Here is a 12561-nt window from a genome sequence, read left to right as displayed (position 1 = left end):
GTGTGCTTGCAGGGCATGTTTCCTTCCTGCTGACAAGGCCAGAATTGCAGTTAAATGCCCCTGGGCGATCCCGAGCCAAAAGCAGGTTTTTTTCTATGGGCCACACTGCTTTGCAGTCCATGTGTGTGGTTCAGCTCCTGCATGGGAGCTGAGGACACGAGGTGACCTAGCTCTGAAGCTGGCCACTCTTGCTCCAGGCAACTCCAGTTGCTTGCGTTTTCCTTCAGCTTCCCCAGCCTGATGATCTCCACTGTCACCTCCTCCCTGTCCTACAAGAAGTATCCCTCTCCCAGCCATTAGGACAGTGGCACAGCACTCAGAATCCAGATCACTGGCAGAGAAGTAGGACAGAGGAAAAGAGAAGTTCTCCTTTGAAAGAAATCCTTCTTTGTCCTCCTTTAGCTACCAGTGGATGAAAAATAGGGGGACAGAATTTCAGGCCAGCCACAGCACTGGCTTTCAAGCCTGAGCTTGTAATGTCATGGCTGTTCTGGAATGTGGTACAGTGAAATTAGAAATAGAAATGGCAAATTTTCCCCCTCAGAGCAGTCAAATGCTGGCAGAGGTTGTCCAAGGAGGTTGTGGCGTCTCTGTCCTTGGAGATCTTCAAAGGCCAAGGGCACACAGTTCTCTGCGACCTGCTCGAGGTGAGCGTGCTGGAGCAGAGGGCTTGGCCCAGAGGACCTCCATGGGTCCCTTCCAACCCCACCCTCCCGTGTGGCTCTGTGCTTTGCCTTTGCCCTGGTGGAGATCTTCAGGGACTTTGCGTTCCATTTTGTGTTGCCTTAGGGCTACAGTGTGCTGGGGTTTGGGGGCAACAAGGTTATGGTATGCCAGAGGCCAGGCGAGTTAGTGTCAAAGTGTGTTATTGTTATGGACAGAACCTGTGTTTGTTGGCCCTGTGTTCCTGGGGTTATGGCATTTTTATCATGTGTTCTGTGTGGTTGTTTTTTTTTTTGTGGAGAGTGCCTTTTTTCAGCTATTTCGCCTTTGTGGGGTTTGGATGGGGGCCTTTGGTTTGTGTATGATGTTTCTTCTGGTTGTTTTTCTGCTGTGCTGGTGGATGGTGGTGGTTTTTTTCTGTCTTGAAACCATCGTTACAGGCCTAATGTATCTCCTGCAGGTCAGGCAGTGTCACTTCTGGCGTGGTCTGACTCATTTCTGGTGAGTTGGTAGGTAGGTATGGAGGACTTGTGGTCCCTCCATGGAGGATGACTGCTAGAGGACTAAGAGGCAGATCTGTGGAGGGGTGAGAGGACTGCTGGCCCATAAGCAGTGACTGTCAGAGGACTAAGTGTACTTGAATTTACGTGGGCTTCCAAATTCATGGTTGTTTCTCCTGCCTTGCGGAAGAGCCATGGGAAGTCACCAGCCACACGGAAGGATAAAGGGTTTCCCACGGCTACGTGGCTTTTTGGGTTTTGCTTTTAAATAAGAAAGTCCTGTCTCTGCATGAGTAGAACTATAAACGGTCAATTTTGCCAACTTTAGAAAGCAGGGAGCAGCACTTTAGTGCTGTGCCTCACATGGCAGCCAGGGCATGGTGAGAAACAGCAAGTGAGTTTCTTCCTGGAACCTTCTCCAGGGGAGCAGTGCTGCACTTGTCAAGGTGAGGGGTTTTTTGGGTCTATGCGATTGCAAATGTGAGGGGTTAATTTTCAGAACACAGCTACTAGGGAGCAGCACATTTGTGCTGTGCCTCACATGGCTGCAAGGACAGAGTGAGAAACAGCAAGAGAATTCCTGCCTGGCACCTTCTCCAGGGGAACAGTGCTGCACTTTCACAAAGTGAGCTGTGGTTCAGCATGAGTGCACAAGGTTTTGGTCAATTTTCTCACCACAGGAAGCTGGAAGCAGCACTTTTGTGCTGTGCCTCACATGGGTGCCAGGGCAGGGTGAGAAGCAGCAAGAGAATTCGTTTCTGGAACCTTCTCCACGGGAGCTGTGCTGCACTTTCTTAAGAGATACTTTTTCTTTTAGCTCTGCATGAGTGCACAAGGTTTGTGTCAATGTTCTCAGCACAGAAAGCAGGGAGAAGAAGTTTGGTGCTCTTCCTCACATGGCTTCCAGGGCAGGGTGAGAACAACAAGAGAATTTTTTCCTGGTACCTTCTTTATGGGAGGAGTGCTTTACTTTCCCAAAGTGACTTTTTTGGGCTCTTAACGACTGCAACGCTGAAGGATTAATTTTGCTCACCACGGAAAGCAGGGAGCAGAACTTTTGTGCTGTGCCTGACATGGCTGCCAGGGCAGGGTGAGAAGCAGCCGGAGAATTCGTTCCTGGAACCTTCTCCGGGGAGCAGTGCTGCAGTTTGCCAAGGTGAGTTTTTTGGGCTCTGCGCAATTTCAAATGTGAGGGGTCCATTTTCTGACCACAGAAAGCAGGGAGCAGAACATTTGTGCTGTGCCTTACACGGCTGCCAGGGCAGGGTGAGAAGCAGCAAGAGAATTCCTTCCTGCCACCTTCTCCAGGGGAGCAGCCCTGCACTTTGTCAAGGTGAGTTATTTGGGCTGTGCATTATTGCCAGTGTAAAGGTGTCCAGTTTCTCCCCACAGAGAGCAGGGTGCACAACTTCTCTACTGTGCCTAACGTGGCTGCAAGGAAATGGTGAGAGGTAGCAATAAAATTCCTTCTGGAACCCTCTCCAGGAGAGCAGCCCTGCACTTTCCCAGGCCATGTTTTTTGGTTCTGTGTGAGTTCAAAAGTGCTGTGTCAATTTTCTCACCAGAGAAAGCAGGGAGCAGAACTCTTGTGCTGTGCCTCACATGGCTACCATGCACGGTGGGAAGCAGCGAGAGAATTCCTTCCTGGAACCTTCTCCAGGGGAATTTCCCAGTTCCCGAGAGACTCCTGGCACTGGCTGCAAGGGGGCTCCCAGCCGAAGGGTGGGCCTGGGTGTTGTTGGGGTGGGAATTGGTGATGTCTCCTTTCCTTAGTCACGTTAACACTTTGGGATAACAAATGGATGCTTCGCTCCTATTGCTCTTTTATCATATCGCTCACAGTAACTGCTACTGGTTCCTTTTATCATATTGCATGCTATTTTCTTTTATTGCAATATAAGAAACTGCGTTTGATATATTCCATTATTTGATATACTTGATAGATTTGATTATATTTGATGTGGAGTTCAGCTTTGCTGTGTATCCAGTCAGCCAGCAAAACATAATTCGGCGTAGTCGGCAGCATACGAAGTAAAACTCTCTCTATTTAGGAAAAAAAAAATGTTCCTCGACTTGCTATTGTCAGGTGGGAACCATTGCCTTATGGTGTTTGGGCCAGAGTGGTCTGGTGGTGCTGGGCAGTTGGGCCGTGCCAGGGACAGAGGGACGGGAGCAGGGGAGGGGGCGGGGGGAAGGGGTTTAGGGAGGGACGGGTGGGAATGGATGAAGGTGTTTAGGGATGGAGCGGGGTGTGTGGGGGTGGGGGGTGGGGCAAGGATGTGTGTTTGTGGGAGTGGGGGGGGGGGGGGGGGGTTTGAGGAGGAGGGTGTGTGTGTATTGGTAAACCTGGGTATGGGGGTGGGGGGGGTGGGGGTGGGGGAGGGTGGAGGGTGTGTGTGTTATTTAGAGAACAGAGTGGGGAGCCTGGGGGAAGGGTTTTAGGGACGGACGGGAGGTTTGATGAAGGCCTTTAGGGAAGGACCGGGGAGCTGGGGGAAGGATTTTAGGGACGGACCGAGGGTGGGGGAGGGCTGCACCAGGGTCTGGGGGAACAGGTTTTAGGCCCAGGGCGGGGAGGTGGAGGTGGGGGATGATTTCAGGAACAGCCAGGGTGGAGGAGGGTGTCAAGGGAAGTCTTTCAGGGTTGTTTGGGGGGAAGGATTTTGGGGACGGATGTGGTGTCTGGCGGGACGTTTGATGCCACTGTTTAGATTCCACTGTATATACGTTTATGTCCAGGGATTCTGTTAAGGGAAGGCTGCTGGCTCGGCAAAGGGACGAGATGTCTGAGCTCCCCAGTTGCCACGCTCTGATTTGCTGTGTAGCTCTACGTTAAACACACCTGCGCACAAAGGTTAGGCCAAGCTGACTCTCTAAAGCTGTTAGAAGTGACGAATTAAGGGACCTCTCATCCAGGGAGTCAGCCTCGGGAAGGATGGGGAAGAAAGAATGGATGGGGAAAAGATCTGCGTTCTCTTTGGTGATGCAGAAAGAGCCTCTGGGTGAGGACGTTGTGGCCGCAGGAGGAGACAAGCCGATAGAGTGCTGCGATCCGCAGAATGTTGGTTGGAATTCGGACAAAGGTAATTGTTGTGGGGGGAGATCGTGACCTCTGACTCAGATAGCCCCCCGAGAGAGGGCAAGGCCCCGCTTGGGGAGCACGGGGAGCTAGTAAAAAAGCTCAGCAGTGCTGTCTGAGGGTGTGTGCTCGTTTGCATTAAAGCAAGCAACTTGTAACCCATCCCGTGCCTGACTGAAAATGCATGTGTAATGCGCTATGAGTGTGCAAGTGCTCTGCTGTCCATAGTGCGTACCCTCGAGGAACTGGGTGAGCACGCTCAGAGGAAACATTCCCCCGTGCTCCCAGCACTGCCATAAAGAATGCCGGCCTTTGAAACTTGCAAGCAAGGCTTAGAGGGTTTTTCTCCCTGACCGACTTTATGGTATCATTCCCACCATACTGGAGAGAGCAAATCTTTTTCTCTTTGGTGGTGAGAGCAGCTTGGGGAGCGTCACTGAAGTGCAGCACTTTTTTAACCTCAGGTCTAAAGTGCCACCGGTCCTACCGTGGGGTACGTCCTTCCTCAGGCTTTCAGCAAACGGAAAGGATGCATCAAACCCACCCCACAAACATGTCCTGCACTTTTTTTATCTTTCCTGGAACGTGGGGACATGACCCTGCTGGGCCATCAGTGCCACCTGCCTGGGAGCCAAGATGGTGCCTTTACATTTCAGGCTAAGGACTTACCTTCTTTTTTTCCTTTTCAGCGACTTTAGAGCCATCCTTAGGGAGGCTGGTTAAGCTGGTTTACTGCACAGCTGGTCGCCAGTGGAGGGAAACGGTAAGCTCCGCTGTTGCCTTTGGTGTTTACTTGTTACCTTGTCGCTCGTTTGAGTGATCTTACCATGCCCCGGCAAGCAGAAGCTATCACGCCACTTTAGGCCTTGGTCTAATAGTCATGCAAAGCAACATTGAAAGTCATTCGGAGATCTGGAACAGGCCCCAATGTGCATTTTATAAAAGTGCATCTTGGCTGCTCTTTATCTTTGTATGGGTTTTTTTCCCGTTTCTCCAGACTGTTGAAGCTCTGAAAGGTGCCAATGAGCTGCTCTCCCTCAGTTTGCTCCTTTGCCTTTGGGGAGTGCGTTTCATGTTTTCTTCATGGCTTTGCAGAGGACAAAATCCATGAATACAGCACCTTGGTTTTTTCACCTAAGCTAATTTCAGAAACTGCCTCCTTTAACTTAGACACGAAACTCTTCTTCACCTCTTTGTGCACTTGTAGAAAAGCAGGGTGGGGTGGGGGGTGGGGGATGGGGGTGTCTTCAGGAAGTGCCCGCAAAAGAGCCTTTAGGAGACCCTGTCCCTTGACTCACATGTGGGGTAGTGAAGAGTCTGAGAAAGTCACGGGTGTTTTGGTGTTCACCTAGGCAGGTTTTCGTTTTGTTTTTTTTTTTTCTTATTTTCTTTTTTAACTTATGTAGCTTATGTCACCAGGTAGTGACAGCCCGGGGGTGACAGGAGGGGACAGCAAGCAAAGGCAGCCTGGAGGATGACAGGAGGGGACAGTAGGTGGGGACAGGCCTGGGGGGTACAGGAGAGGACAGCTGTTGGGGACAGCCTGGGGGGTGACAGGAGGGGAGAGCAGGTATTGAAAGCCTGGCGGTGACAGGACCTCAGGCGCCAGATCATGGGCCGCGAGAGGCTGAAGGCGACCCGCTGCGACCTGCAGGTCACCAGCGCCCAGACCATGGAAGGTGCGTGGGGGCGGCGGGCGCGGGATGCGGGGACCGGCCGGCTGGCGGTGGCGCAGGCGCCCAGTGAGGCGGTTGGGCCGCGGCCGGCAGCGGTGACTTGTGCTGGGGCCTCAGAGCTGCTCTTCCGTGGTTGTGCGCTGGCAGCTGGCGTCAGGGCTGTGTGCGCAGCCAGGCACAGCAGCGTACGGGGTCCGTGTGCGACACCGCGCGTGGAAGAGGTTTGGTTTCTGGGAACCCTTCTAGGTAAAACGATAAGGGAATGTGGGACAATGCCTTGTCATCACAAACCTGCCAGATTTCTTTGAAAGCCGGCAGAGAAGGCTGAACGTGATAGAAAAGGAGTGGATGGCTAATTTGAAGGGGAAAAAAGTGGGTTTGGTGACTGAAATTTGTCTTCAGCCACTTTTACTCCACCGCATTGGAAAAGTGGTGCTTGGCTGCTGCAGAAACTGCTCAGTAGCAACGTTTGGGATCAAGAGTGTATCTGTGAGTGAGAATCTATGCAGACCCTGGAAAGCCATCTTGTAGACGAGCGTTCTGTCTAAAGTATACTTGGCATTTCTTGCCAATACAGCTTCTTTGCTACACCAAAGACATTTTCATTCAGATGCTATTGGGCATCATTTCTTCTTTTCTTTCAAACGGTGCATTTTTTTCCTGGTACTGCGTGTTAGACGGTGTCAGGGCAATACTGAAGTTTTATGGCAGATCACTTATGGTGAATATACCTAAAAATGTTCTTCGAGAAGCCCTAAGTTCTTTTGAATCTCAGAAATGGTGCTTGATTCTCAGAGACGGTAATGGTTTCGTATTACTTAGCGTGCTGTTTCAGTTTGGTAATCTACCGTCTGGCAAAGCTTGCATGTGATTAAAGACTTTGGAATATGACAGAAATAAAAAGACTTGGAAACCGTTTCCATTCCTTAAACATTCAAATTTTACCGGGTGTTTTGTTTTGTTTTTTTCTTTTTTTCCCTGTGGTTCTGTGACATTCTCTCAACAGTCTTTTCTTTACAATGTGTACTCATAGGTTTTTTCCCTCTTCCTGTTTGTTGTATTAAAACTTAAACAGAATGACATGCCTGCTGTGGTAACTGTAACTTTGGCCCCAGCCTTTCCAGTGGTTGGACCTAAACACGCTGTTTACCTACAGATAGGTAAAGTATGTTCAGGAGAGTATCTGTGAGGAGACTTAACAGCACGGTGTTAGGGGTCTTGGGGGTGTTACGGGGTCGCGTGTCATACGGCGGTAGAGATAGACATGCAGGTAGAGGCAGATGTACAGGTGGTGACAGAGATACTTACTGGAACTTCTGTAAGGGTGTCTTCCCTGTGGAAATGCAAAAATCCCCCCGTGGTTGTCAGAGCAAAGCTAAGGAATACATTTCAGTGTCATACACGTGTATGCCAGATTTTGGGGTTTTATACATAACCGTGAATTTCCGTTTTTGTTGAACAGCATCTGCGTGCCTAAAGTCACCTTCAGAAGATGAAGGAAAGAACTCGGCCAGGATGTTCTGCCTAAAGGGGGTTCTTGGAGATCTTCCCTGTGGAGATACGGTCGTGGGTTTTATAACTTGGTGCAGGAGTCCTGACTAAATGTTGACATGATCTTGGAAAGACCCTTCAGTGAACCTTGAGTGAAGATGGCCAACTTGTTCAGATTTTTCCAGGCCGCGTGATCACAGAAATCTCGTAATAGAAGCAATGCTAATAGAAGCTGAAAGTAAACAGGATTTTAAACATCACTGGGGGGGGAAAAAAAGAGATGGTGGACTCTTTTTGAAGATGGTGGGAAGGCAAAATGGATGGTTGGGATGTGTTTGAAAAGGTGGGAGGCGGGGTGGGGGTGTCCTCTTCCGTGCTCGCTATTATAGAGACATGTTCTAGGGTTTTGTAAGCTAACAGGAGCAAAAGCAATGGAAGTTAGATCAGGAAAGAACCTCATGCTTTAGCAGACACTGCTTTAGTGACTTTAGAGACCATTTTGCTGTTGGCATTGAAACGATTCCAAAAAAATGGAAAAGATTTTGCTGCTTGTGTTTGACTATCAGACCTGAAGATTTCTGGAAAGGTACCGTGAGATGATAAAAGCATGACGCTGTGTGTAAAGTGTTGCTTTTCTATCTGTAAAGGGATTCCCTGAAGTGCTACGTCACGACATGTTAATATCACTCTTACAAACTGACTGATGCTTTCTCTGTATTGATGTTGTTTCCAGAATACACAGATGATAATGCCCTGATTCCGGGGAACTCATCGGTAACTGTTAGGGGAGTCCCTGTTAGAGGAGTTAAAGCTACCGGCAAGACAGACCTTGGGTAAGTAGCCATAACGCGTTGTGTTCTTTGGGAGGGGTTTCAGTGTGTTCACCTTCTTTGTGGCTGTTGGTTTACGGAGGCATTCCGGTTGTATCTTTCTTGTTAAAGCTGCTGTTAACTTTTGTTGTGACAGGGCAGATTTGAAGGTATCTGTCCCAAAGCAGACTTAGATTTTTCAGCCCGCTGGGACGTGGCATTCAAGCTCCAACAGTGGTAACTGTTCAGATGTTTGAATTGGGTTTGTTCTTGGGCTTGTTTTTTCTGAGAGTCAAGTTCTCCATCCTGTTTCCTCTATGCAGAGAGATCCCTTATTGTATGCTTTTGCTTGTATTGCTTTTAGAGTAAACGGAGAGACACATTGCAGTGTGAACTGGTGATTTGTTCCCATCTGCCAGCAGTCTGAGTCTCCGTGTTTGCCTGCTTCCTTTGTTTGGGGGCGGGGGGGCAGGGTATTCTTACACCCCAGAGGGGGGTGTGTGTGTGGGCTGCATACTGTCTCCAGAGGAAAGACTGAGAGTGGCCAGCTGGCAAACCGTGCAAACAAGAAGTTTCATTCTTAAGTGCTTCCTATTAGATTCCTAAAGACAATGTCTATGTCGGGCAAGAGAAGAAGAACAACATCCTAAAGCGTATTGCCTTTTGTGCCAGGACGGTGAAGGAACAGTTGATCTTTTCCAAACCTGAAGCTCAGAAAGCAGTTGAGCACTTTCCCAAATGTTGGTAGTTACCTTTCTAAGTCTGATTTCACCCTAAGCTGCTCTCTGTGCTCCAGGTATTACTGCTGTATTCCTCAGATTTATGGAGGACAGAGAATCTGATTACAATTGCAGATACTCAAATGTAAGCCTGACTACAGCATTGTCGCTGTCATCATGTATTCGTACAGTTCAGTTCTGTATCAGCTGCATCAGCATGGTTTGAATGGTCATGTTTTCAAGGCTTCTTCAAGACAGACCTCTCCTCCACCATTAGTAGGTATTATTAACTTGTGGTTTTGCCATGTCTTTCTAATGTTAGTTCTCAATAAATAGAGTGTACTGGCGAGTTACAGCGTGTCTCAAACAAACAGTACAGCAGCATCCTAGTACCCATGAAGCATCTGCAAGGAAAACCCCCTGAATTTATGTGGCTCCCCTGTAAGCTTTGGGCATATTACTGCAGTAGGTGTTGCAGTGCTTTCAGGCGCTACCAAGACTTTCTGGATGCCACAGCACTGTGCTTCTAAACATGGCCTGGTTTGGGGGGTTAATTTAGATGGGGATGCTTAGTGCTGTCTTGTCAATATAGCCTCCATTTCTGGTTGGATGGCACCCTCTCCTGGTGTTGGCATGCTGCCCTAAAATGAGAGACTAGGTGCCACTAGCATCAAAGATCCAAGAAATACCTGCACGTGGGGATAAGGGATGAACGCCGCTGCTCTCCTAAAGTTGCAAATGGATCGGGCAGGTTAGCTTTCTATTCCTTCAGCTGGAAACCTTGTGGAAACAACTGGTAGAGTCGTTAGTGTTTGGGAATGATGAACGCTTGGTGTCACGGTGGAGAGGCCTTCAGAAATGCGTTAGTCACCTTGTAGTATCTTCCTCAAGGCAAGTGGATGGAGAAACCACGGTGTGGTAATCTAAAGCACTTCCTCATGTTCAGGAGGTACGTGGCTGTACTTGCGAGCCTGGTGGTGGTGTAGCAGTGGCAGGAAGAATGAGCCTTTCTATTTGTGCAGGACCTGCACAGCAGCCTTTGGGTTGCCCCTGCTCGTGGGACGCTTTGGATGATGTATGAATTGTTTGTTAACTGATGGACGGTTGCATGTTTGATTCATGAGTAGCGTGCAGGTACAGACCAATGAGTATGTGGAATCTCGGCAAGGGCTTGTGTGTCATAAGTGTTTCCTAAAATACTGGAGCATGTTCAAGATGATCCTAAAGCAAATTCTGGTAATCCAGGCTTTTTTTCTTATTTTTTTAACACAGGCCTCCTCGACCACAGAAAATCCTTGGAACTGCTTTCAGGTGATGTTTCTACTGCTATTGGTAGTCACTTTAGGCTAGAGGATAGTAGGTACCTGAACACAGTGCTTGGGCTTCCACAAAGAAACACTTTTCTACAGACAACTGTTCTTGTTTTGTCAGGGGAGTGTAGAAACCAAAGTGCTCTGTCTGGTACCTGTTTGTGATAGTGGGGCTATACAGATTGCCTGAAGGTGCCTTCATATTTGGATGGCTGACTATTTAAGAACAGAAAACTGTAGCACAGTCTTCATAGTTTTGAGACTTAGAGAGCAGAAAGAAAATATGTGAGGACTTCTTCTTGCACTGCTGTATTCTGTATCTTAGAGTAATTGGGGACAAAGAAGGAATGGGATTTGGGGTTTTATTTCAGTTGCACTGAATGTACCAGGAGAGCACACTTTATGTATAGAAATAAATTTCCATATTCATAAGACTATCGGAACACAGTGTTTTGGTGTTCAGGTTTTATAAACTGTTTTCACGGCTTTATGTTGGTTACGAGTGCTTTATATTAAGTTCTGATCATCTTTTTTTCTTCTTCTAGAAGTCAAACTGAGCCAGCGAGTAGAACATCAAAAGAGGTATGTAAAGACACAAGCTGAAACTTTTTTCTACATGCTGCACCTAAGTCTAAGAAATGTAGCCTTGTACTAATTCTTTTATATATGTAAAATAGAAATGTTGTTATAAATTGAGACCACAACGGATCATAATCCAATTAAAATTTTATTAATTATAGCAAGTGGAATATGAGCAAAAACAGCGCTGGACGGCAGGGGAGTCTGCGCTCCGCCAACTGCCGCCCTGAGCAGTTCAAACAGTCCCTTTTTATACATCTTTACTTCTGTGTTCATGATGTAGTGGAGGTACTCTGCGCATGCTTCAGTTGTTGTTAGGGGGTCGTTTTCTGCCTCCTGGTGGTCGTTGAGGCCGAAGTAAGAAGTCTTCCTCCTTCGTCCCATAGTTGACCCCTCACTCATATGTCCTTATATGGGGTTGTTTGTCCTGTTTCTGTCGGTTCCTGGACATCTGGTGGTTATCTTATCTTGCACAAGCGGTATCTGGTTTAGTTTGTGTAAGCGATTGCGGTTATCCTACCTTACACAAGCGGTGTCTGGTGGCTGTTTGCATAAGCGATTTCATATCTTTTGCTGTCTGACCTTTACATTGGGCTTAACATAAATCTTAATAAACAATACCCTAGTCCATAGTTTCTCACATGTGCCAAACACTTGTAAAGTGAAGTGCAGTTGTAGCTGTATCCTTAAGTGTTACCACAACTTCATTAAAAAAAACCAAATAAAAACAACCCACAAACAACTAAAAAAACCTTTAGGTTAGGTGGCTAAAGGTCTCAAAAAGTTGCTGTTTATCTCTTGTTCCACTTTGTGCTCAAAGCATGCCACTGCTTTGTTTGTTACTCAAACAACTTGAAGAAAAAAGGCTGGTAGGTGTTTTTTGGAGTGATAGCTGATCTTTAAAAGATGGAGTTTGTAATTCTCGTGGACATTCCTCAGTAGTGGGATTCAGATTTAAACTGAGTAGCTATAGGGCAGCCATTTGTGTTCATCTTGGGTCTCCTGATTCCGTACGTGGGTACCTGTATCTCTTAAAAGGCACATAAACCCTTGAACCTTCCTTAACTTTCAGGGATGGGATGGGCCACGCTTTCTGAAGGGTGTGTTGGTACTAATGTTTCCTAATAATGAAACGTGGTGATCTTTCTTTGCTTTGTTTTCCAGGATGGAGATGTGATTAAGAAGCCACCCTCCGTGGACCTGGCAAGCAAGAAGTGCCAGCAGGTGCTGACAGAACTGGAGGAAATGTTCCAGCGCTTGGAAATAATGTTTAGTTTGACACTGGTTCCTCGGGTTCTTATTCTACTTGGAGGCAATGTCATGAGCCCCAAGGAGCTCTATGAGCTCAGCTTGGAGGGTATCTGTGAGGGCGGTGCTGAGGAGAGCCTGAAAACTGCATCCTGCGTTCGCAAGCTCTTTCACTCGCTCTTTGTTGCGGATGTCTTCAGTGAGCTGAAGGCTCTCCCTGTCATGGGCACTGTTGTTATGCTCCAAGGACACCGTGATTGTGGTGTTGATTGGTTCCGGCCCAAGCTCAACTATAAAGTGCCGACTCGAGGGAGGAAACTAGCTGTTAACTTGTCCTGCGATGGAGACATCAACAGAAGTGCCTCGGCTTCTCAGCATGTGACCTCTACTTGGGAGGACTATGTCTGGTTTCAAGCACCAGCGGCGCTCAGAGGCTTTCACGAATGACCCACACTCTGTAGAACTTTAATGGAATATCGAATAACCT

General features: G+C 47.9%; 1 protein-coding gene across 1 annotated transcript; it reads left to right on the top strand.

Annotated features, from left to right (window-relative positions):
- Nucleotides 1-5854: 5854 nt before the first annotated feature.
- Nucleotides 5855-12561, top strand: LOC121082265 (MAD2L1-binding protein-like). Its single transcript, XM_040581613.1, has 2 exons — nt 5855-5992; nt 11991-12561. Exons 1-2 carry the CDS (start codon nt 5855-5857, stop codon nt 12519-12521), a joined length of 669 nt encoding a protein of 222 aa, XP_040437547.1. The 3' UTR covers nt 12522-12561.

This window comes from Falco naumanni, unplaced genomic scaffold (assembly GCF_017639655.2).
Source record: "Falco naumanni isolate bFalNau1 unplaced genomic scaffold, bFalNau1.pat scaffold_52_arrow_pat_ctg1, whole genome shotgun sequence".
Taxonomy (NCBI): Eukaryota; Metazoa; Chordata; class Aves; order Falconiformes; family Falconidae; genus Falco; species Falco naumanni.
Note: the sequence above shows the minus strand (reverse complement) of the source record. Positions and strands in the feature narration are given on the sequence as shown.